Source organism: Gopherus evgoodei, chromosome 1 (genome assembly GCF_007399415.2).
Source record: "Gopherus evgoodei ecotype Sinaloan lineage chromosome 1, rGopEvg1_v1.p, whole genome shotgun sequence".
In the NCBI taxonomy this organism is placed as follows: domain Eukaryota; kingdom Metazoa; phylum Chordata; order Testudines; family Testudinidae; genus Gopherus; species Gopherus evgoodei.
Window position 1 is genome coordinate 303,906,690 of NC_044322.1, and position 26,709 is coordinate 303,933,398.

The 26,709-nt window shown below is 48.2% G+C and overlaps 1 protein-coding gene across 2 annotated transcripts in view; it reads right to left on the bottom strand.

The window, feature by feature from the left end:
* The window catches only part of SRGAP1 (SLIT-ROBO Rho GTPase activating protein 1), a 263,498-nt gene that overhangs the window by 118,409 nt on the left and 118,380 nt on the right, over nt 1-26,709 (bottom strand). For both annotated transcript variants that reach the window (XM_030548849.1, XM_030548848.1), the window contains exons 2-3: nt 25,395-25,590; nt 4,445-4,607 (exon numbers count right to left, since the gene is read on the bottom strand). In XM_030548849.1, coding sequence (XP_030404709.1) covers nt 4,445-4,607; nt 25,395-25,590 — 359 coding nt within the window. The remainder of the gene's footprint in view (nt 1-4,444; nt 4,608-25,394; nt 25,591-26,709) is intronic.

Sequence of the window (26,709 nt, forward strand, 5' to 3'; positions counted from 1 at the left end):
ATTGATCCACCTGTGTTTGTAACAATGGTCCCAGTACTGAAACCCTTCTACTTATGGCATTCCCATTGAAGTCAATGAGATGTAAGCATATATATTATTTGCTGGAACGGATTAAAAATCCTTTCCTGATTTGTTGTTCAACATCTGTATATCTTCCATATTAGCAAAAATAGTGGTTTGTGTACAACAGATTCATGCATCTGACAGAACATTCTGTCATCAAGATATTGGAAGAGTGAGAAAGCAATTAATTTTAGTTTAGTTTTATCTCTACCACAGGTTTTATTGCACATCATCATACTACATGAATTTGTTTTCACCTCCTTTCCTCCTCATTCTTCTTATACATTCTCTAAGTAGCTCTTGGGTCCAGCTGCATCCATCCCCATTTACAGCCTCCGTTTTCCCAGTGAAACGGGAACTTTCAGGACTGTGTCAAATGAAAACCTCTTCTGGAACCAGAAATCATGCATCCTGAATGCCAGTAGGAAAAACCATAATTCAACTGGTGACTGTATATCTTTAACCTTAATTCTTTTAGAACTCATTTTTGTAATACCCAGGATCAATGCCTACAGAATCACACAGTGACTGATGATCATGCATTTACATTGTTTTATTGTAGAACACACTACTGATGATGGCTAAAGACTCCACTCACAAACATCAAACTGAGGCTGCGTTACTGTCCTTTCTTATCCAGAGAGGAAACTGCACTATGCATTTATCATGAAGCTATTAATCTTTTAAACAAAATACCTGTAAAACTTTTACAAAGAAGTTTCACTGAAATCCCAATAACTATGTAACTAAACAAAAATTAAATATGGGGGAGGAAGTCTTCCATGGGAAGCATAGCACATGGCTACTTCCCTATCTCTAGGCATCACCTTTGTGACAAACTGATCACAAACCTAATTCTTGGAACCCAAGACCCTTCTGCTTGAACCAGAGACACTCTCATGACAGAGAAGAAACAGTTACTTACTGTAACTGGGGTTCTCTGAGATGAGATGTGATACAGATGTGTATTCCATTTAGGTGTGTGCAGCCCAAAACATCAGAGCTGGAGAATTTTGCCTAGCCATACCCATAGAGGGGCAGAGTTCACGCCTCATGGCAATAGCCCTTCCCTTGCCTGATTGAGATGGCACCACCCCAATCTCCCTCAGTTCCTTTGCACTGAATGCCCAGAGATTAGATTCCAATCCTGTTTCTTCTTCGAGTAAATGCAGCCGTGTATTCCACTTAGATGACTCACAAGCAGCATCCCCCCAGGAACAGGGGCTTGGAATCTACCTAAGCAAGGATTGCAGGACTGCCCTAGCAAAACTTGCATCCCCCCTGGAAGATGAGTTAATGGTATAATGGTTCATAAATGTATGTATGGATGACCACACAACAGTCCTGCAAATGTCACTGAGGAACACTATTGATGTTACTTGCACTCCCGTAGAACAAGCTTGAACTTACTAAGGAGGTGTAGCCAAAGCTATTTCATATGCAGTCTTAATACAGGATGTTATCCATTTAGAGATCATCTGTGAAGAGACTGCTTGCCCCTTCATACAATCTGCATATGATGCAAACAGGACAGGTGAAACACGAAACACTTGAGTTCTGTCTAGATAGAAGGCTAGACCTGACCTCTAGTGGGGGTCATATAGAGTATGAAGTGTATGAAGAAGCTGCTCTTCCAGAGATTAATGTGGCTTAGAAAAGAACACAGTTACTGCATGGATCAACTTAAACTGAGAAACCACTTTAGACAGAAAAACTGGGTGTGGTCATTGTCACTTTGTCCTTGGAGCATTGTGTATAAGGAGATCTGCCATCAGAGCCTGCAACTCTCAGACTCTCCTTGAGGATGTTATCACTACCAGGAATGCAGTCTTCTGACACAAAAGCAGAAAGGGACAAGATGCCAGGGGCTCAAACTGAGGTCCCATTAAAGCCACTAGGAGACCATGGTAAGGTCCCACAGAGGAACCAGCTCTCGGACCAGAGGATGGAGACAAAGAAGCCCTTTTAACAATCTTGTTACCATGGCACTGGAAAAGACTGATACTCCCTGAATGGAGAGATGAAATGCTGATGTCGCTGCCAGCTGTACTGTCAAAGAGTTATGCGCAATGCCCAATGATTGAAGGTGCAGCAAATACTGCAAAATGTCCTGAATAGAAGCCAGCATCGGTTGAATTCCAGAGGTCAACAACCATACTAAAAACCACTTCCATTTCACTGAATAGGCCATTCAGGTAGAGGGCTTTCTACTATTGAGTAGGACTTGTTGAACAGCCACCAAACACTGCATTTCCTTCTCATTCAGCCATGATGGAGCCACATCTTGAGATACAGTGAGCTGAGCATGGGATGCAAGGTGTGACTGGAGTCTGTCTGAGTAGGTTGGGATGAAGAGGAAAGGGTATGGGAAGCTGAACTGACAGCACAAGAAACTCAGAAAACCTGCAAACTTAGACATAGCTGTCCGATTGACAAACTTGTACTTGGACAGCAATGCCTTCTGGTTGTCAATCCGCATCTGCAAGGAGGAGGAGATGTGAATCTTCCTAACCATCAGGTCCATTAATTTAGTGCCTTTATTCTTGGGAGTGGACATAAATCTGCCCTGCCAAGCTCTATTGTTCACTGTGGTTATGACCAAGGAATTTGGGGCTGGATGTGAGTAAAAACCCTCAAATCCCCGCACTGGAATGAGGTAGCGGTTTTCCATGCGCTTTGCTATATGTGGTACCGAAGCCAGCATACTCCGGAGGATCTTAGCAGGCTCTAGGAGTGCACTGCTAATAGAGAGGGCATCTCTCCCAGGGCAGACAAATGTAGGATATCCAACAACGCATGGGTGTTCTCCTCCAGGAACTCTGCTTCAATAGCCAAGAAGCAGAGACGCACCACAAAAGGTTCTAATGCTCCTTAAAATCCTGTGGTACTGAAGGAGAGGAAGAGTCAGGCACCACAGAATTGTCTTGGGATGAAAATGAAGCTGACAGCAGGGGTGCTAAAAAATTCCTAGTACTGAGGAGGTCGAGCCTAGCCTCAGCCCCACTTCCATTGACTGTGTACGGGTAACACTGAGGTATGGTGCCAACAGACCCACAGGTTCAGTGGCCTGCTCAGAAAATGGGGCTATAAATGATGCAGCACTGGCAAAGTCCGGGACCAAGGGAGAGGTTGGAACATGAAGGCAGAGGAGGTCCGTTGGCGCAGAAACAGATGGTGCTGCATCACCCTTGTTGGCACCAGACTCAATGGAAGCCCCAGAGCCGAAACTGGAGTCGATGGTAAGGGGGTCTCTGACCTCACTGCCTGGTATCAGGGAGTGATTGATGGGACCTACTCCATTCCGCGTGCTGGCATTCACACTGTGCTGATACATGCTTCTTCTGGAGGAGGCAGACAAAACACCATGCCACCTGGGGTGGCTTTTTCCTTGGCACACTTAACAGGGAATGACTCCTCCGTGTCTTTGGAGAGGCACCAGTTCCAGAGCTTGGAACGGCACTTTCAGAACCTGAGGCTGACCTCTGATCTGATGAGGACCTCAGTGCCGAAGCAGGCTGAACGGCTTGTTCAAGCAGGTGCTGCTTAGACAAAGATTGCTCGCCACCTGAATTTGTTTGGAGAACAATCAGCAAATCCAACACTGTTCTTTGATGTGGGCTTCCCCTCAGCATGGTAAGCACCATGTGTGTGGGGATCATTGTTGGGGACCAGTTCCCCACACGACGGACAATGTTTAAACCCTGCTGAGGGCATCATCAGCAAAATACTTAAACTAACACTAATACAATACTAAGAATATTAATTAACTCAATACAACTAGAAAAGTCACTAAGAAATAGAGGGATTGTGGGCTGAAAACAACAAAGAACTCCAACTCCAGCCACTGGTGATAAAAAGGAACTAAGTGGGGGTTGAGGCAGCACTGCCTCATATAGCCAAGGCAAGAACTATGGCCATGAGGCACAAGCACTGCCCCTTTACAAGTATTGTTAGGCAAAATTATCTGGCACTTGTGAGTTGGGTGCCCACACACCTAAGTGGAATACACAGCTGCATGTACATGAAGAACCACCATGGCCATACAGCATTTCTGCAAATAATCCAACAACATTCTTTTGTCACTTCTAGGTTGAACTGTTTTTTCCTTCCTGCCTGACTACACAATACCCTTTTGAGCAAAGAACAGGGCTTCTTCCTCACCTCCTGAATTTAAAGCAGTTCAGTTCCTGGAGGTCACCATCAGATAGTATGTTCCCCACTACATTTGTAGCAAGAATTTTCCCTGTGAAAAATGCCATGAAAAATCTATTGATATACTAAAGCAGATTATATTACTACACTGCTGAATCTTCCCTTAAAATTCTACCTCTTAGACACTTGCCTTTCAATGATAACTAAAATTTAACATGATATATATTACCTTTTTGAACATTCTGGTGGAATCCTCACTTATCTGCATGAAGCGCATGATAACGTTGTTCAGATAGATATCGCTCAAAGTTGCATGGTCTTTGCTTTCTCTTCTTACTTGGTTCAGGAGTAAGTACCAACAATTCACTGGAGATAAGAGATTCTGGTCTTTCCTAAAGAGTATATATATATGTTACATAAATAACATACCAGAAACATCTCCCTGCCACACCCATCCTCCACCAGATATACATAAACATGAACCAAACAATTTAAATTTAATTAAATTAAATAACAATTGATCTCTGTAAAGGAAGAATGCACATAAATCTGCCAGGATAAATGCAAGAAGTCAAGTTCTGTTCCCTTTATTCATGCAAGTAGTCCCACAGAAGTCAACAGGGTCAACCCTTGTGAATAAAGTAAGCTGGATTTGGACCTAAATCTGTTTCTAAACAGTCAGTCAATCCATTCTTGGAATATATTTGGTTAATCAAGCTTTAGATAGTATTTTAAGGCATGTTTTACAAGCCGCATGAGGCACAAATAGAAAAACTAAAGAATTCATATCATTACAACATCTGCAAATACCAAAAACTTGACGCAAAGTTTGCAGTTGCTCCCAGATGGACTATATAAAACATTCAGAATCTATACAGGCCACAGCAAAAAGAGTTGTACCAATTATTTCTCTTAGCACTGAAAATCTCGCCCAGTAAGCATAGTCCAAATACTTTACAAGAAAGAAACCATAGGTGTGTGTGTCTATCAAATACTGTTCACTGTAATGAATTTAATTGTGATAGTTTTAAAAATGTCTGTAACAGTATATAATGTCTCCTAACTCTGAACCGCATTCATAGTTCCATTTGATCACTAATATTCATGTAACATTGTCAATTACAATTATATATAGTACGAGGGTCACTGATGGGACATGGCCTTTTTTCAGTAGTTCAGCATCTTTTTGTTTCCATTACAGATTCTTTCCACCCCAGTTTGTGTACTTAAATCACGTATAGTTTATCAAACCTTTTATTAAAAATGCCAAAATAAATAAATTAAGTTAGTTCAGTCATTATTTACTTAATGACCTAAAAAACACACACTTGAGATTTCAGGCTTTCCCTCCACCATTAACATCTAGTATAAAGTATTAGTTAAAAAAAATAAATCTTGCAAACAGTCCTTGTGGTGGACTCTGATATCTCAGTTTCAGTGTTACCTGCCAAGCTTGAGCAGTAGCATTTTCTGTAACTTCTCCCTCTGTGCACCAGGAGTGTATTAAAACCTTGTAGAATATATTTCATAGATTTTAAGGCCAGTAGGGACCATTAGATCACTTAGTTGACACAAAAATTGGGGAAGTGACAAATAGAGAACAAGTCACTGATCAAAACAATCTGGATGTTTTGGTAACCTGAGTGCAAGCAAACAATGTGTTCTTTAATATTGCTAAATGTAAATGTATACCTCCAGGAACAAAGAATGTAGGCCATTCTTATAAGATGAGGGACTCTATCTTGGGAAACACTGACTCTGAAAAAGATTTTGTGGGCCTGGTGGATAATCAGCTGAATATGAGGTCCAAGTGTGACAAATATGATCCTGGGGTGCATAAACAGGGGAATCTCAAGTAGGAGAAGACAGGTTATTTTACCTATTTGGCACTGGTGCGACAGCGGCTGGAAGATTGTGTCTAGTTCTGGTGCCCACAATTCAAGAAGGATGTTAATAAATTGGAGAGAGTTCAGAGAAAAGCCACGAGAATGATTAAAGGATTAGAAAAACTGCCTTAAAGCTCAATCTATTTAGTTTAACAAAGAGACGGTTAAGTGTAACTTGATTACAATCGATAAGTATCTACATGGGAACAAATATTTAATAATATGCCCTTCAAACTAGCAGAGAAAGGTATAACATGATCCAGTGTCTGGAAGGTGAAGCTAGACAAATTCAGATTAGAAATAAGGCATACATTTTAAACCACTGGAACAATTTACTAAGGGTCGTAGTAGATTCTCCATCACTGACAAAAGACAGTTACCTACCTTTCGTAACTGTTGTTCTTTGAGATGTGTTGCTCATGTCTATTCCAATAAGTGTGCACGCGCTATGTGTAGAATCGTCCAACGTTTTTTACCCTAGCGGTACCCGTTGGGTCGGCTGTGGAGCCCCCTGGACTGGTGCCTTTATGGCAGTGCATATAGGCCCCTGCCAACCCACCATCTGCTCATTTCCCTCTTGCCGGAATACTCTGACAGAGGGGAGGCAGGCGAGATTTGGAATGGACATGAGCAACACATCTTGAAGAACAGTTACAAAAGGTAGGTAACTGTCTTTTCTTCGAGTGATTGCTCATGTCCATTCCAATAGGTAACTCCCAAGCAGTTTCCATGGAGGAGGGGTCAGAGTTCACTGAGTTGCTGATTACAGTAATGCCCTGACGAAGGCTGCATCGTCCCTCACCTCTTGAGTGATGGCATAGTGCGACATGAAGGTGTGGATGGAAAACCACGTTGCTGCCTTGCATATGTCCTGAATGGGGACTTGTGCGAGGAACTCAGTGGAAGAGGCCTGTGCTCTTGTGCAGTGTGCCATCAACGCCGGGGCTGGGATCTTAGCCAGGTCATAGCATGTTCTGATGGAGGACATGATCCACGACGAGATGTGCTGGGAGAAGATGGGAAGCCCTTTCATCCTCTTGGCGATTGCAATAAAAAGCTGTGGTGACTTACAAAACAGCTTTGTACGTTGAATGTAAAAGGCATGGGCATGCCTGACGTCCAGGGAATGGAGTGCTTGCTCTTTGTTGCTGGCATGAGATTTAGGAAAGAATACTGGTTGAAATATGTCCTGGTTAACGTAAAATTGCATAAGAACATTGGGTGAGGGCATAGCTGCACCTTGTCCTTATAAAAGACTGAGTAGTGGGGCTTGGGAGTCAGCGCTCTGAGCTCGGAGACCCTTCTGGCTGACATTATGGCCACCAGAAAGGTCACCTTCCAGGAAAGCTGGGATAAGGGGCAGGTTGCCAGGGGCTCAAAAGGGGGATCCATGAGTCTGGAAAGGACCAGGTTAAGATCCCACTGAGGAACGGGCTGCCTCACCTGGGGGTAAAGTCTATCCAAGCACTTAAGAAACTGGCCTACCATGAGATTGCTAAAGACTGACCTGCCTGCCACAACAGGTGGAAGGCCGAGATGGTCGCCAGATGCACCTTAATAGATGATATTGCCAACTCCTGTTGCTTCAGGTACAAGAGGTAATCTAGTACAAGGGCAATAGAGGTTTTTGCGGGGAGGGACCAAATGGAGAAATGCTTCCACTTTGCCAGGTATGTTGTGCGAGTGGAGCACTTCCTGCTCCCCAACAGAACTTCCCTAACAGAGTCCAAGCATCGCAGTTCAAGCTGGTTCAGTCATGGAGTTTCCACGCCATGAGGTGGAGGGACTCCAGGTTGGCGTGTTGTAGTTGGCCATGATCCTGTGAGACGAGGTCCAGGAGCAAAGGAAGGGCCATTGGCCTGTCCACTGATAGGTTCAGCAGTCTGGTGAACTAATGCTGTCGAGGCCACAGTGGTGCAATGAGGATCACTGAAGCCCCATGCTGCCGGATCTTGAGGAGGACCTTGTGTATGAGGGGAAAGGGCAGGAACACATACAGCAGGTGACCTGTCCACGTAGGTGAAAGGTGTCCACTATGGAGCCCTGGCTGTGGTTCTGAAAGGAGCAGAAGAGCTGACACTTTCTGCTGCTCCACTTCGCAAACAGGTCCACTTGGGAATAGCCCCACCTCTGGAAGATGGTAAAAGCAATATCCACTCTGAGCGACCACTCATGCATGTTGAACGAGTGGCTGAGGTGGTCCACTAGTTCGTTCTGTGCTTCTGGCAGATATGAGGCCTGTAGCTGGATGCACTGTGTGACTAGAAGTCCCACAGTCAGCGAGCTTCCTGGCACAGGGGAGAGAAGTGATCACCACCCTGTATGTTTATCTAGAATATTGCTGTGGTGTTTTCCATCAGTACTGAGACACATTTGCCCTGAAGATGGGCCCAGAATGTCTGGCAAGCCAGTCGAACCGCTCTCAGCTCCCTGATGTTGATATGCAGCCATAGTTCTGGTTGTGACCACATGCCTTGTGTTCTGATACTACCCAGGTGTGCTCCCCAGCCCATTTCTTATGTGTCTGTGACCAGCGATGGTGAAGGCTGAGGTTTGGCAAAGGCGCACAGATCACCTGAGGTTGCAGCCACCAGCTGAGGGACTTGAGAATCTTTGGCGGAAGGGTAACCAGTCTGTCCAGAGAGTCCTGGCTGGGTCTGTATACCCTTGCCAACCAAGCCTGGAGAGGGCGAAGGTGCAACCTGGCATGCTGCACTACATACTTGCAGGCTGCCATATGCCCCAGAGGCTTCATGCAGTTTCTGGCCATGGTAGTTGGGAACCGGTGGAGGCTGTTGACGATGCCCTTGATGCTTTGGAACCGGGACTCAGGTAGGGAGGCTCTAGCCTGAGGGGTTTAGGAGAGCCTCAATGAACTCTATCTCCTGGGTTCACCCAATATATAATTGGGCACATTAAGAACGAGTCCCAGCCTTCTGAAAGTGGTTTGTGCCAGGGCCACATGCTCCAGCACTTGCACTTGGGAATTACCCTTGATGTCTTCCCATACCTGGACAACTGGCTCCCAGCATTTGCGCAGGAAGGCTGCCATGACTGCCATGCACTCTGTGAACATGTGCAGGGCCATTGAAAGTCTGAATGATACTACGGTGAACTGATAGTTGCAGGCTGCTGACTATGAATCTCAGGAATCTCCTGTGCACTGGAATAATCGATACATGAAAGTACATGTCCTTCAAGTTGAGGGTTGCGTACGAGTCCCCTGGATCCAGGGAAGGAATGATGGTGGCCAGAGAGACCATACAAAACTTCTGCTTTCTTATGAATGTGTTGAGGTTTCGCAGATTCAGAATAGGCCTGAAACCACCCTTGGCCTTGGGGATGAGAAAATACTGGGAGTAGAACCCCTTGTCCGTGAACTCCTGTGGAACCTCCTCTACTTCGCCCAAAGCAATGAGCGATTGCATCTCCTGTAGCAGGAGTTGCTCGTGAGAGGGGTCCCTGAAGAGGGACAGGGAAGGCAGGTGGGAGGGCACAGAATTGGATAGAATATCCCACCCCTATGGTGCTCAGGATCCAGCAATCTGAAGTAATCTGGGCCCAGGCACGGCAGAAGTGGGACAGACAATTCACAAAGGGAGGGCAAGGATCCGGGATTTGGGCTGGTGCTCTGTCCCCCGGCGCACCTTAAAAAGTTTGGCGTAGAGCTGGGGAACTGTTTGGAGGAGCCATGACTCTGGCCAGAGGAGGACTGCGGGGATGCCTCCTGTTGTTGCCCTTCCTTCAATTATAGTCCTGCCAGGGGGGACTTGAATGGAATCATGAGGGAGGCTGGGCTTTGAAGGGTTTTCTCTGTGGTGCTGGTGTGTGAATTCCCAGAGACTCAACGATTGCTTGCGAGTCTTCAGTCTGTCTTGTCAGCGACTAGCCCCTCACAGTCAAATGAGAGGTCTTGTAAGGTATTCTGGACCTCTGCCGGGAGTCCCGAGACCTGTAGCCACGAGCTATGCCTCATTGCGATGCCCATGACCATGGTTTGCACCATCGAGTCGGTGGAGTCCAGAGAAGCCTGAAGGGAGGTTCCAGTCACCACCCTGCCCTCTTCCAGGACTGCAGTGAATTCCTGAGGAGATTCAGACGGAAGCAGTTCCTGAAATTTAGAGAGGGCACTCCACGAGTTGTACGCATGGCGGCTAAGCACTGCCCGCTGGTAGGAAATTCAAAGCTGGAGCCCTCCACTTGAGTACACCTTTTGACTGAAGAGGTCCAGCTTCTTAGGGTCTTTATTCTTAGGGGAGGGCCCTGGCTGCCCATGCTGCTCTTTGTGGTTTTCTGAGTTCACTACCAAGGTCCCAGGTTGGGGTGGACGAAGAGGTGCTCGTACCCCTTCTGAGGGACAAAGTGGTATAGAGGCTGGGGTTTGCCAGAGTACCTTCATGGTGTTCTGAATGGTTTTTATAAATGGCAGTGCCACCTTGGAGGGACCCTCCAGGGTGAGTATGTCCACCATGGGGTCCGAGTCTTCCACCACCTCCTCAGTCGTCATGTTGAGGTTCTAGGCTACCCTCCTGGTGGGCTTTCAAGTCCATCACTGGAAGGGACGTGGTACTGCCTGCCACTGCCTTGCCCGGCGAGGAAGAAGATGAGGCTTGAGGTGGGACAGGGTCTTCCTGCCCCTCTGGTTTCCTGGTAACTTGCTCAGGGACATCCATCATGGCTGCTACTGGTGCAGGGAGCTGCCAGCATAGGCATCTCTGACCATGCACTTGATTGGGGAGGCCCAGGGTTTGAACTCTGTGGTGGGTCCTTGGGAGCCCTGGACTGATCAGGGGCAACGGATGTCACAAAAGGAGGGGCATGGGCAACAGAGACCACCGATGCTGCCCTGAAACCATATACCCTGGGTCCTGGTGGTAGGCCCAAGGTGTCCAAAAGGACCATTGTACTGGTCCTTGCCACTGGGGAGGTCAGGACACCCATTGGTACAGAGTGTTCCTCCACCCTACGGTGCCGAGACTGGTGCGGGGATCTCGACTGGTACTGGCTGCAATGGGATACATACAACTCCACCTCTGACTCCGATGAATAGTCCGAGCCCAATTAGGGAGGGGCGGATCCCAACAGCGCTGGGAAGCATGATGGGCTTGCCCCAGTGCTAGATAGGAAGTGCTGCCATTGGTGCCATCAATGGCGCCGCAGACGGTGCCAAAAGTGGTGCAGCAGCTGGGGCTTGTGCCACCTGCACTTGAGCCAGTGCACAGGAATAGGAGGCTGGGGACTGTGCCGTTATGGCAGTTAAATCCCATGCAGCCTCAAAAGTGCCTGGTGTGAAGGGGAGGTCTAGGTCCTCCTCCAACACTTCCCAGTCCCAAGAGTCCACCAACACTAGACTCGACAGACCTCCCCTGGGACTGACGGACCAGCCTTCTGGTATCCCAACGTGGGACACGCCACACTAGAGTCCTGTCCGTTCTTCTTGGCAGGGGAGTGGCCCCGTTCTGCCTTCTTTTTCTTATGTGATACTGGGGACAGTGATCAGTACCGCACTGATGAGCTAGCCTTCCACACAGGGGAACGGTGCTGATACTCCTTAAGTGAGTCCTTCCTCGGTGTCCTGCACTGAGGCGGGTGCGCTGAGGCTGCCGGTGCCAGCTCTTGAGCCGGTTGGAACCGGAGAGCGGACTCCATCAAGAGGAGCTTGAGGTGATAGTCTCTCTCCCTTGTAGTTCTGGGCTTGAAGCCTCTGCAGATGGTGCAACAGTCTTACAAATGACCCTCTTCCAGACACTTCAGACAAGCGGCATACGGATCCCCTCTGGGCATAGGCTTACCACACCTATCACATGGCTTGAACTCCTGAGGCTGTGGCATGCCCCGGTGACTGGGAAAAATATTCGGGGGCGAACCCCCCAATTTAAACATACTAATGAACTAACTAAGATAGTGAAGGATAACAACTATACACATGGAGAAGCACTTGCTAAAACAAGAAATCAGTTGCTCCAATGACAGTCACTGGCGGTAAAAAGGAACTAGGCAGGTGGCAAGTCGGCAGGGACCTATATACACTGCCCTAAAGGTGCCACTCCAGGGGGCTCCACAGCCAACCCAATGGGTACTGCTATGGTAAACAACTTCCGACGACTATGCACGTGGCGCACACACACACACCTATTGGAATGGACATAAGCAATCACTCGAAGAAGAATTGTTAAATCAAGAGAGGATTTTTTTTTAAAGTTATTCTCTAGGAATTATTTTGGGACAGTTCTATTGCCTATGTTATACAAAAGGTCAGATTAGATCATCACAATGGTCTCTTCTAGCCTTGGAATCTATAGGTGCATAGCCTTAAAGAACCTCACCCACTCACTCCTGTAATAGACCCATAACCTCTGGCTGAGTTACTGAAGTCCTCAAACCATGGTTTAAAGACTTCAAGTTACAGAGAATCCACCATTTACACTAATTTAAACCTGCAAGTGACCTGTGCCTCATGCTACAGAGGAGGGTGAACCCTCCACTCCCCCTCCTCCTCCAGGTTCTCTGCCAATCTGAACTAGAGGAAAAATTCCTTCCCGACCCCAAATATGGTGATCAGTTAGACCCTGAGCATATGGGAAAGACCCACAAGCCAGATACCTGGGAAAGAATTCTCTGTAGTAACTCAGAGCCCTCCTCATCTAGTGTTCTAGTCTCTTGCCATTGGGGATATTTGCTCCTATGAATCTACTCCAGCCTCCTGTATTACACAGGCTATAGAATTTCATCAAATGACCTCTGAACTCAGTGCAATAATTTTTGTTAGAATAAAGCACATCTTCCAGAAAAGCATCCAGTTTTCATTTGAAGACATCAAGAAAGGGAAAATTCACCACCTTCCTTGGTATTCACTGTCAAAGTGCAATATCTTTAGGGACCATATAGTGTTAATCTATGAATAGTTTATGTGTAATTGTGTTTTATTCCATAGGGCTACTACAGGAACAAAACACAGTGGAGGGTGACTAAAGCAAGTCACTGAGACTGAACAACTCTAGAGAGGTACCACCCCCACCCCGGAGTGGTTTTCATATACTGCTTCAAGCTGGCTTTTCCAGAGACAAGACGACAAAGAAAGGGCTTTTGGTATAAAAGGAAGAGCTTGAACTGACACAGGGCCTTCTTTCTGATCCAGAAAATGGACAGGACCTTCTGCCGAAGGGGGGCTCCAACCATTGCCAATGAGTTGGAAAACTTTGACCTAATAGGACCGCATAAGACTCCTGGCATATTTTATGTGTTTAATTCAGTTTTTAATAGGTTTTCTCTGTAATGCATTTACCTTCAGAATATAAGTATTGCTAAGAAAGAGCTGTGGGGTAAGTTGTAACTAGCAAGATTATACTGCTGTTTATAGCCCTCAGGGAGAAAGCAAAGCACAAGCATTGGCCATTAGGCAAACTGGCTTGCTGGAGATATCACAGTATAAGCTCAGGAAGGTGTACTGAGCTTCTCGTCTTGATGCAGAAATTACTACTGCACTGAAATCTTACGGCCTGTATTATGATGGAGCTCTTACTAGATTATCATTGGGGTCCCTAGCCTTAAAATGTGTGTGTGAAATTCTGGCTTCATTGACATTCAACGGAAGCGTTGCCATTCACTTCACTGGGACCAGGATTTCATCTTATGAACCTGCAATATTCCGGCCATACTATTTCTAGTTGCGAAGAAAACTTTCCTGACATGAACCAAATGTAAAGTGCTGGGTGTGTGAGTCTGCAAACAGTTCTGAGTGTGATGAAATGCCCCACTCATCTCAATGGAGTGTTAACTGGGAAACCATCTAGAGAACAATTTATAAGTCAGGCTGCTGTCAAGGGTTGCTGGGGGAGGGGAAGTAGGAGATCAAGACACTCCATAAAACTTTTAATTTTCATGCTTTCCAAGAGTAGAAGGGAAAGAAGTTACATCCTTTCTCCCATGCAAAACCCTCAACTGGCACTACCCAATTGTTAAACCTGCAGCTTTGTCCTTGACAATTTATACAACAGAAGTTATTTTTGTCATTACAAAAATATGTGGCACATTGAAGATATGGGGACAATGTAAATACATTCTATTTATTACAATATTAACACCAGGATTCCTGTACTAATTATATTATTCATTTTCATATTTAAAACTAAAAAACACCACTTTGCTTGAAGCTACCACAATATTTTCAGTTTGATGCAGAAGTTGCTATTGCAAAATCAGAGGCCCTCCCATGCAGGATTTAGGTCTGAGTTACCAAAGAGTACACAGAATCCTCCCTTATGGTTGACAGTGTAGGTGAACTACATTAAATTCACTTACAAAGATCTTCAGCCAGATAGTTTTAAAATATCCTGCTAATTCATATATTTTAAAGCCAGAAGTGACCACTATCATCTAGTCTGTCCTTCTGCAGAACATAGACCACAGAACCTCACCCTGTAATTCCTTCATCAAGATCATAATTTCTGGTTGAGCTACATCACTTCTTTTAGGAAGACATCCAATCCTGATTTAAAGATAAAATGCCAACCCTCAAGAATGCAAAAATCATGGTTCCGAAAAGACGTGGCATTGCTTTACAAGTAATGATATTTTTTAAAAGATTCTTTTTATTTATCTTTTGGTGTTTGAGATTTTAGATTAAAGTTTTTCTCTGCAACCATGAGTGCCAGAAACAGAGGCCTGGTCTACATTTAAAACTTTTGCTGGCATAGTTATATTGGTTACAGTGTCAAGAAAAAAAATCACACCTATAGCAGACATTTCTGTGCTGGTAAAAGCCCTAGTGTAGTGGTGTGACCACTAGGGCTGCCAGCGTCGAATTGCACAAACCCAAACACCTTTGCCTTGCCCCTGTCCCGAGGCCACGCCCCCTCCATTGCGCGCTCTCCCCCATTTTCACTCTCTTTCACCAGGCTGGGGTAGGGAGTTGGGGTATGGGAGTGGGTGCGGGGCCTGGGCTAGGGGGGTCGGAGTGTGGGAGGAGGGTCTGGGCTAAGCCTGGGGCAGGGGATTGGGGTACAGGAGGGGGTGTGGGCCCTGGGAGAGAGTTTGGGTGAGGGAGGGGGCTCAGGGCTGGGGCAGGGTGCTGGGGTGTGGGAGGTGGTGCAGGCTCTGGGAGGGTGTGGGAGGAGGTGAAGGGATGGGTCAGGGGGTTGGGGTGCCAACTTCAGTCAGGCAGCACTTACCTCGGGCGACTCCTAGAAGCGACCAGCATGTCCAACTCTTGGGCTCGGGGCGGTCAGGAGACTCTGCACGCTGCCCCTACCTGCAGGCACTGCCCCCGCAGCTCTCACTGGCCATGGTTCCTGGCCAAAGGGAACTGTGGAGTTGGTGCTCAGGGCGGGATCAGTGCACAAAGACCACCTGGCCACCTCTGCTCATAAGAACTAGAGGGACGTGCTGGCTGCTTCTGGGGGCTGTGCGGAGCTAGGGAAGGTAGGGAGTCTGCTTTAGCCCTGCTGCGCAGCCCCCATCAACTGGACTTTTAGCGGCCTATTAAAATATCCTGGATTGGTTTCAATAGCCAATGGGAGATTGATGCTGATCCAGGAGAGTCCTGGCCAATACGGAGGTTGTCACCCAGAGAGTCTGGTTTTTGGCTTCTGTGTCTGGGTGCCATTTACTGTTGCCAGGTGCCCATTTTCGACCTGAAAGTTTGGTTGAAAAGGAGACTCCACAACCCTAAATCGCACTTGAATCAAATGTCAAGTTACCGTGGGGAGGGGAGAGGTGCTGATTCATTAACCTGCCCCAGCCCCTGCTCAGCTGGGGCTGCTTTCTATCTGCAGGCAGGCTTCTTGAGACTACCTACCAAGCAACAGGGGGAGAGGAGTGAAGGATGGGGATAGGGCCTTGAGGAAAGAGGCAGAGAAGGAGGTAGGGCCTTGGGGAGAAGAGGTGGATCAGGATGTGTGGCCTCAGGAGTCCAGTTACCTGCTTGTACTGTACTATAGTGTAGACACTGTTATACTGGGGAAAAAAGTCCTTTTGCCGGCACAGCTTATTTCGTTTGGGAAACTGGAATAAGCTTTACTGCAAAAGAACTATTTACCTGGTATACACTGCTTCTACACTAGGAGAGTTTGCCAATATAACTATACCAACAAACCCTGTCATAAACAAATAGTTAAGGGTTAATGTCTCTTTTACCTGTAAAGGGTTAACAAGCTCAGTGAACCTGGCTGACACCTGACCAAAGGACCAATCGGGAGACAAGATACTTTCAAATCTTGGTGGAGGGAAGTCTTTGTTTTGTGCTTTTTGTTCTGTTCTTTGTTCTCTATTGGGATTAAGAGAAGCTAGTCATGTAACCAGATTTCTCCAATCTTACTGAAACAGACTCTCAGGTTCCAGATAGTAATTAATAGATAGAAAGCGGATTAGATTTGTTTATTTTCTTTATTTGCAAATGTGTATTTTGCTGGAAGGATATTTCACCTCTGTGTGCTGTAATTTATACTTAGGCTAGGAGGGGAAGTCCCTCTAGTCTAGGTGAAGCTGAGACCCTGTAAACATTTTTCCATCTTAATTTTACAGAGATAATTTTTACTTTCTCTTTCTTTAATTAAAAGCTTTTCTTTTAAGAACCTGACTTTTATTCTTGTGCAAGACCCAAGGGGACTGGGTCTGAACCCACCAGGGATTGGTGGGGGAAAGGAGAGAAGGGGGAGGAAAAGCTTAATTACTCTGTTTTAGGATCCAAGGAGTTTGGATCAGTGTACTTCTCAGGAAAAGTCGGGGAAGGGGAAGGGGGAGGGAAAGGTTAATTTCTCTGTGTGTTAGGATCCAAGGAGTTGGGATCAGTGTCTCTCTCAGGGAGAGTCTGGGAGGGGGAGAGAAGGGTGGGGGGAAAGGTGAATTTCCTCTCTGTTTTAAGATTCAAGGAGTATGAATCACAGTATCTCTCAGGGTAACCCCAGGAGGGGAAAGTCTGGGAGGGGAAAGGTAGGGGGGATGGTTTATTTCCCCTTGTTTTAAGACCTAAGGGGTTTAGGTCTTGGTCTCTCCAGGGAAGGTTTTGGGGAGACAAGGAGTGCACCAGACACTGAAATCTCTGGTTGGTGGCAGCGCTATCAGATCTAAGCTAGGAATTAAGTTTAGAGGAGTACATGCAGGTCCCCACTTTCTGGACGCTAAAGTTCAAAGTGGGAAAGAGACCCTGACAAACCCTTTCTAGAGTAGCCAGGGCCTGACTTTTTTTTTTTCCATTTTCTTGCTGCAGTTCTTAAATAATCATATGATTCAAAGGATACAATTGCAAAGCGCTGCAACAATGAGTTAGAGAATCTACCACATCCCTTGATAAGTATCTCCAGGTCTTGTCTGTCACTGTTAAGAATTTGCTCCTTATTTTCAGTGTGAATTGATCTAGATTCAGCTTTCGGCCATTGGCTCTTAAATGCATTTGTCCTTGATCATTCACCAGGATTTTGATTAATTGCAAAATAGTCTGAATGAGCTAATTTGGTTTTATATATGAATGGACTATAAGGTGGATAGAAGGCTGGCTAGATCATTGGGCTCAAAGGGCAGTGATCAATAGCTCCATGTCTAGCTGGCAGCCGGTATCAAGCGGAGTGCCCCAAGGGTTGGTCCTGGGGCCGGTTTTGTTCAATATCTTCATTAATGATCTGGAGGATGGCATGGATTGCACCCTCAGCAAGTTTGCAGATGACACTAAACTGGGAGGAGTGGCAGATACGCTGGAGGATAGGGATAGGATACAGAGAGACCTAGACAAATTAGAGGATTGGGCCAAAAGAAACCTGACAAGGTTCAACAAGGACAAGTGCAGAGTCCTGCATTTAGGACGGAAGAATCCCATGCACTACTACAGACTAGGGACTGAATGGTTAGACAGCAGCTCTGCAGAAAAGACAAGACGATTACTCACCTTTGTAACTGTTGTTCTTCGAGATGTGTTGCTCATATCCATTCCAGTTAGGTATGCGCGCGCCGCGTGCATGCTCGTCGGAGACTTTTTACCCTAGCAACACTCGGTGGGCCAGCAGGTCGCCCCCTGGAGTGGCGCCGGCATGGCGCCTGATATATACCCCTGCTGGCCCGCCCGCTCCTCAGTTCCTTCTTGCCGGCTACTCCGACAGTGGGGAAGGAGGGAGGGTGTGGAATGGATATGAGCAACACATCTCGAAGAACAACAGTTACAAAGGTGAGTAACCGTGTTTTCTTCTTCGAGTGCTTGCTCATATCCATTCCAGTTAGGTGATTCCCAAGCCTTACCTAGGCGGTGGGGTCAGAGTGAGATGTTGCGGACTGCAAAACCGCTGCGCCAAAAGCGGCATCATCTCTAGCTTGCTGTACCAGCGCATAGTGTGATGCGAAGGTGTGCACAGAAGACCATGTGGCCGCACGGCAGATTTCCTGTATGGGGACATGAGCCAAAAACGCGGCCGAGGAAGCCTGAGCCCTGGTAGAATGGGCGGTCAGGGGTCCAGTTGGCACACTGGCCAAGTTGTAACATGTCCTGATGCAGGACGTGACCCAGGATGCGATACGCTGGGAGGAGATTGCCATGCCTCTCACGCGTTCTGCTACTGCCACAAACAATTGTGGTGAACGCCGGAAGGGTTTTGTTCTCTCAGTGTAGAACGCGAGAGCTCTTCGGACGTCCAAGGAGTGGAGCTGTTGCTCTCTTCGGGATGAATGCGGCTTTGGGTAAAAGACTGGCAGGAAGACGTCTTGGTTAATATGGAAGGCGGAAACGACCTTAGGGAGGAACGCCGGGTGCAGTCGCAGCTGTACCTTGTCCTTATGGAACACCGTGTATGGAGGGTCCACGGTCAGAGCCCGAAGCTCCGAGACTCGCCGGGCCAATGTAATAGCGACTAGGAAGGCCACCTTCCAGGATAGGTACAGCAGCGAGCATGTGGCTAAGGGCTCGAAGGGGGGCGCCATGATCCTGGTTAGAACCAGGTTCAGGTCCCAAGTAGGGGTAGGCCGTTTGACCTGGGGGTAGAGCCGCTCCAGGCCCTTGATAAATCTTGACACCATTGGGTGAGAAAAGACGGACTTGCCAGCCTCGCCTGGGTGGAAGGTGGATATAGCCGCGAGGTGGACGCGTAGGGAGGAGATCGCCAAGCCGTGCTGCTTGAGAGACCACACGTAGTCCAAGATGGTGGGGACTAGTACGGCGAGTGGATCGTGGCTGTGCTGACTGCACCAGCAGCAGAAGCGTTTCCATTTCGCTAGGTAGGTTGAACGTGTGGAAGGCTTCCTGCTGCCCAACAACACTTGTTGTACTGCATCGGAACAGCGCAACTCGGATTGGCTTAACCAGCCAGGAGCCATGCAGACAGATGGAGGGACTGTAGATCCGGATGGCGCATCCTGCCGAAGTCCTGCGTGATCAGGTCCGGCCAAAGAGGTAGGGCAATCGGATTCGCCAGGGACAGATCGAGCAGCATGGTGTACCAAGGCCGCCGCAGCCACGCCGGAGCAATCAGGATGAGGCGGGCCTTGTCTCTCCGAACCTTGATCAGGACTCGATGGATGAGAGGGAAGGGTGGGAAGGCGTAGCAAAGGCGACCTGTCCACGGTATGAGAAACGCGTCCGACAGGGAGCCCGGGGAGCGACCCTGCAGAGAGCAGAACACCTGGCACTTCCTGTTCGATCTGGAGGCGAACAGGTCTATCTGGGGAAACCCCCACCTCTGGAAAATGACAGAGGACGTCCGGACGGATGGACCATTCGTGGTACAGGAAGAATCTGCTCAGGTGATCCGCCAGGGTGTTCCGCACTCCCGGGAGAAAGGAGGCCACTAGATGAATAGAGTGGGCTATGCAAAAGTCCCACAGACGTATTGCTTCCTGACACAGTGGGGAGGACCGAGTCCCGCCCTGCTTGTTGATGTAATACATGGCCGTTGTGTTGTCCGTGAATACCGCAACACAACGACCGTGCAAATGGCGTTGGAATGTCTGGCATGCTAGGTGAACGGCCCGTAGCTCCCGCACATTGATGTGAAGAGTCAACTCTCTCTGTGACCACAGGCCCTGTGTACGCAGGGTCCCCAGGTGCGCCCCCCAGCCCAGCGATGATGCGTCCGTTGTCAGGGATGCTGATGGCTGTGGGGCGTGAAACGGTAGGCCCGCACACACTTGGGAGGGCATTGCCCACCAGCCTAGGGAGCCTAGAACATTCGGTGGAATCGTTACGATTGTGTCTATGGCATCCCTGCGTGGTCGATAGACCGACGCGAGCCAGGTCTGCAACGGGCGCATGCGGAGTCTTGCGTGTCTGGTGACGAAGGTGCATGCGGCCATGTGCCCCAGGAGAGCGAGGCACGTTCAAGCAGATGTGGTCGGGAAGGCCCGCAGGCTTGTGACCATGGACACTATGGCTTGGAATCGGTGCCGGGGGAGGCTGGCTGTCGCGAGGTTGGAGTCCAGCACTGCCCCTATGAATTCTATGCTCCGCGTAGGCACCAGAGTGGACTTGTCCGGATTGATGGTCAGGCCTAGGCTCGCAAACAGCTCCGTGATGATGGCGATGTGTCTGGTCACCTGCTCTTCCGACGTGCCTCGGATGAGCCAGTCGTCGAGGTAAGGGAAGACATGGATACGACGACGTCGCAGGGCAGCAGCGACGACCGCCATACATTTGGTGAATACCCGGGGGGCCGAGGAGAGCCCAAAGGGGAGGACCGTGAACTGGTAGTGGTCCTGATTCACCACAAAGCGGAGATACCGTCTGTGCGGGGGGAAGATCGCAATGTGGAAGTACGCATCCTTCATGTCGAGAGCGGGGTACCAATCTCTGGAATCCAGGGAAGGAATGATGGTTCCTAATGTTACCATGCGGAACTTGAACTTTTTGATGAATTTGTTCAGGCCTCGCAGGTCCAGGATGGGTTGTAGGCCCCCTTTTGACTTGGGGATTAAGTACCACCAGGAATAAAACCCCTTGCCCCTTAGCTCCCTTGGCACCTCCTCTATAGCCCCAATGGACAGGAGCTTGTGAACCTCCTGGACGATAAGTTGCTCGTGAGAGGGGTCCCTGAAGAGGGACGAGGAGGGAGGATGGGAGGGGGGTGGAGAAACAAACTGAAGATGGTAACCAAACTGCACCGTGCTCAGGACCCAACGATCCGAAGTCAGCTGGGACCATGACGGTAGGAAGTGGCGGAGGCGGTTGAGGAAATGGAGTGGATCCAGAGAGGGGATTGGTACGCTGCTCTCGGGCGCACCTTCAAAAGTTCGCCTTGGGTCCCTGCGGTGGCTTTTCGGACCCGGAAATGTTACCCCTTTGAGGACCTGACTGTCGTCTGCGATTTGGCCGGCCTCGCCTCCGGCTGAAGTCTTGTCTGGGGCGAGGCGGGGGATAAGTGCGCTGATGGTAGGGGCGGAATGGCCTTCTCTGAGTCTGGGGCATGTGCATTCCCAGAGAACGCATGATGACCCGGTTATCCTTTAGGCTCTGTAGCCTGGGATCCATCTTTTCAGAGAAGAGGCCCTGCTGGTCGAATGGCAGGTCCTGGATCGTGTATTGCAGCTCCGGTGGTAGTCCGGAAGACTGCAGCCATGATATACTGCGCATGGCTATGCCCGATGCCAGAGTCCTCGCTGCTGAATCTGCGGCATCTAAGGACGCCTGTAGCAAGGTTCTGGCGACCCTCCTGCTCTCTTCCAGGAGAGATGAAAATTCCTGTCGTGAGTCCTGAGGGAGCAGCTCTGCAAATTTGCCGACAGCCTCCCAGGTGTTATGGCTGTAACGGCTCAGGAGGGCCTGCTGGTTCGCCACACGGAGCTGAAGGCCTCCAGCGGAATAAATTTTACGTCCCAGCAAGTCCATGTGCCTGGCTTCCCTGGATTTTGGAGCAGGAGCCTGTTGGCCGTGGCGTTCCCGGTCATTGACTGACTGTACCACCAAGGAGCAGGGAGCGGGGTGTACGTAGAGGTACTCATACCCCTTGGATGGTACCATATACTTCCTTTCCATGCCGCGGGCAGTGGGTGGAATGGAGGCCGGAGACTGCCAGATGGTGTCCGCCTTTGCCTGGATCAACTTAATGAAGGGGAGGGCTACCCTGGTCAGTGCCTCCGCCGAGAGGATGCTTACTACCGGGTCCTCTACTTCCGGGACTTCCTCTACAGGAAGGTTTATGTTTTGGGCCACTCGCCTCAGCAGGTCCTGATATGCCCGGAGATCGATCGGCGGGGGCCCTGATGAAGACGTGCCCCCTACCGCCTCATCCGGGGACGAGGACGAAGACACCCCAGGGAGAAGCGGTTCTTGCACTGAAGCCTCGTCCAGAGGGGCCTCCGTTCCCGGGAATCCTGCTGCCCCATGGTATCCGTGGGGTCTTCCTCCGTACCTGAGGGGGGGGCCCGACTGATTGTGGCCTCTGGTGCACGACGCTCCGATGGGTTGGAGCAAGCTTGTCCCGAAGGTTCGCCCTGGGCTTGGTGGTATGCCTTCATATCCAAAAGGACCATTGAGGTGGACCCTGGTCCGTGCGGGCGTGCACATCTGAACCCCCGTAAGAGGCGCTGTCCATATGGGACGAAGCGGACGAGTGCCTCGAAGGCCAGGGAGGAGCCGCCGATGACTGTGGCAGGCCTCTGCGCATCCCGACGTCACTGCGCGGTGCCGGTGAACGGTACCGGGAGTCATGGCGGTACCGTGATCTAAACCGGGACCTGCTACCGGCTCGGTGCTGGGAGGTCGACCGGTGCCGTCCACTGCCGTGCCGGGATCGGCTGCGGTATGAACGTCAGTGCCGCGATCTAGACCGGTGCCGAGAGTAGTATGACGGCGACCGGGATCTCGAACGGTGCCGCGAGTACGACCGGTGTCGCAGGTAGTGGTCCCGGGACTGCGAGTGGCGTCTAGATCTCGAGCGGCGATGCTGTGAGTGGTCCCTCGATTTAGATCGGGACCGCTGCTCGGTAGTGCCTGGCGAATGCGGCCGTACCATGGCGGGCTTGCCCAGCGATTGTATAACCCGCACCGGCGGTGCTGGGGGTTGGGGCAGCTCGGGCTCTGTCAATGCGATGATGTTGCATGCCACTGAGAAGGTCTCCGGCGTGGAGGGCGCGATGAGCTCGACCCCTGTCCTCACCGGGGAGCTGAATGGCACCGGACTCAACGGTCTCTGAGGGGCCGGAGTCGACGGTGCGGCGATGCTCGGTGCCGCGGCAGATGACGGTGCCGGGCGGTCAGATTTCGAGGCACGCTCTGACTGTGGTGCAGTTGCAGGCACCGCAGGAGCCCTGTGCTTTTTGCTCCTCGGGGAGAGAGAGCGGTGCCAGCTAGGGTGCCGGGCCGGTGCCGAGCGGGAAGTTGGAGCCCTCGCCGGCGCCGGGTGGTCCGGAGCGGAGGCAACACTTGGTCCCGGTGCCGGAGTCGGTGCCGACGGTGGGGGAGTCAGCGCTGCCTCCATCAGGATCTGCTACAGGCGACTGTCCCGCTCCTTCTTAGTTCGGGGCTTGAACGCCTTGCAGATCCGACACTTGTCCACAAGGTGGGACTCGCCTAGGCACCTCAGACAGGAGTCATGCAGGTCTCCTGTTGGCATCGGCCGATGACAGACCGCACAAGGCTTAAAGCCGGGTGAACTGGGCATGGGCCCCGGCACCGCGGGGAGGAAAAAGGGGCGAACCCCCGATCCTCAGTATAACTATTTACAACTATACTTACTTAACTTTATAACTACAACTAAACTATAATAACTGAACTATATACACTAGACTACAGAAGAATGAAACGCTAGGGAGGTGGAGAACGGCTAGGCATGCTCCACAGTTCCAACGACCGACACGGGCGGTAAGAAGGAACTGAGGAGCGGGCAGGCCAGCAGGGGTATATATCAGGCGCCATGCCGGCGCCACTCCAGCGGGCGACCTGCTGGCCCACTGAGTGTTGCTAGGGTAAAAAGTCTCCGACCGCGGCGCGCACACACCTAACTGGAATGGATATGAGCAAGCACTCAAAGAAGAACTAGGGGTTACAGTGGATGAGAAGCTGGATATGAGTCAACAGTGTGCCCTTGTTGCCAAACAGGCTAATGGCACTTTGGGCTGTATAAGTAGGAGCATTGCCAGCAGATTGAGGGACATGATAATTCCTCTCTATTTGGCATTGGTGAGGCCTCATCTGGAGTACTGTGTCCAGTTTTGAGCCCCACACTACAAGGATGTGGAAAAATTGGAAAGAGTCCAGTGGAGGGCAACAAAAATGATTAGGGGGCTGGAGTACAAGACTTATGAGGAGAGGCTGAGGGGACTGGGATTATTTAGTCTGCAGAAGAGAAGAATGAGGGGGGATTTGATAGCTGCTTTCAACTACCTGAAATGGGCAAAGAGGATGGATCTAGACTGTTCTCAGTGGTACCGGATGACAGAACAAGGAGTAATGGCCTCAAGTTGCAGTGGGGGAGTTTTAGGTTGGATATGGAAAACCTTTTTCACTAGTAGGTGGTGAAGCACTGGAATGAGTTATCTAGGAAGGTGGTAGAATCTCCTTCCTTAGAGGTTTTTAAGGTCAGGCTTGACAAAGGCCTGGCTGGGATGATTTAGTTGGGGATTGGTCCTGCTTTGAGCATGGGGTTTGACTAGATGACGTCCTGAGGTCCCTTCCAACCCTGATATTCTATGATTCATGTAATAAAATTAATATATTCATGAATTATTCAACCAGCTCTGTAAATCGGGCAACTACATAGAAGAGACTATTTCAACAAATAATTTTTTGAAATATTTTGCAAAATGTAACAAATAAATTATTTGACAAATAGTATCTGACCAGCTCTGCGTTGCACAAAAGTTACTATAGTCTGTGCACAGCCATATACAACCATTAGTCATGTATGAAATGTGACTCTTCCTTGTTTCTAAGGATAGCAGCAATAAAGAGGCAGCAAAGCCCATACGTTACAATACATACAACAAGAAGTTTCCCTCCTCTTCTCTCTTTTTTTACCTCTTCCTGGCACCTCCTGGAAGACTGATCAGCCTTTATTATGAGCCTGTCAAATTCTGAAAACTCCATTACAACAATCAGCACACAGTTTTGCATATCCAACGCTGTGCATCTCTTCCAGCTGTGTATTACATTTTGTTTTCTCACCAAGTTCTTTCACATGATAATATTTGTGCAATTTATATATCAAGAGATTGTATCAATCTGCCATGAACAGTCACTAATTAAACAATACCACAAGTCAGTGGGACCAAAATGCAAGGGAGATGACTGATAATACAGTATTTGGACCTTTGACAAAATAAATAACCTAATCAACTTCTAACACTGGAAAGTGAATTGAGTTTAAGTATTAGAACCTGTCTTACTTGTACTGTTGATGGTCTTTTGTACTTCTTGTTTTTGCCATGAACCTTTCTGCTAATTTTTCTAGACTGCGGGAATATTCCGTCTCTATTTCTGCTTTCTTGCGGAAAAAATCTTGCAGGTCCTGAAGAAGCTGCACCCTCATTTCAGTTTGCTGCTCCAGACATTTCTGCTGCTCTATCAGTTGAGCTCGAATCTCTAAAGGAAACACACAGAACTGAAGTCAGTGAAAACAGGGAAGAAAAAAAGCACAAAAATAATATTTGCTTCACATTCTGAATAAAGCACACAAGTGTGAGGAAAAAATACAACTTAAGCTATATACATATATAAGTTATAAGGTGCAAGTAACCTAGCAATAAAATCCACAGTTATCTTCTATTTTCAACATAAGAGTGGTCACCAACAGTCACCACACAACTGAGTTTTCACATTTGCTTCTTATTCTTAATATGGGTGGAAATTACTGTATCACAGGTATACCGATCGCTGGCAAGTGTTGCATTTGTAGCTATGATGGCAGAACAAACAAGTATTTCTGACAGTCAAAATGCATAACAGATGTGCATAGGGTCCTTGAGACTCTGGTACACTTAAACAAAATCAAATAAAAAACAAACAGTTCCCTATAATAGTTATCCAGAATGGCAAGAGAAAAGAGCAGCTTTCCTTTCAGATTTGTAGCCACCATTGGCACATGAAAATAGCCTCTGGTAATGTTTATTTAATGTTTATATTTCTGCAGTGTAAAAATACATCCTTCTTGAGTTATAGGAATACCTATACTAAAAATATCCTTCTGTTTCTTTTAAAAGACATTAATGTAATAGGAAAATCCCCAGAGCAGAAATTATGATTTCATTCACATTCATAACATTTATATCCCTTTTTGTCACTGCCCCATTCAAATCCAGTCTAAAAAAATTATCACAGCATAGTGCAATGAAAAGAGTAATCATTTTGCAATCATATAGGAATGCTAACAATACTGAAAACTACAAATTTAACTATATGATCAGCCTGAGTCAACATCTATTGAACTAAAAAAAGGAAGACTCTCTTGGACGTTAAAAGGAGCTCAACTGGTTCCTAATTATGTGACCATTTAATAAGTAAACTGACTTTAGAAAATCTTAAATGTATTATAGATCCATGACCAGTATGCTCAACATTTGTAATAGAGGAGCATTACAAAACCAATATTGTACCTATGCTACTGGTTGCTATAAACTACTACTACTTACACAACAATAACGTCAGTCATATTTTATCTATGATTTGCATACATATTGGTCTTAGAAGACAGGTGAAGGCTAA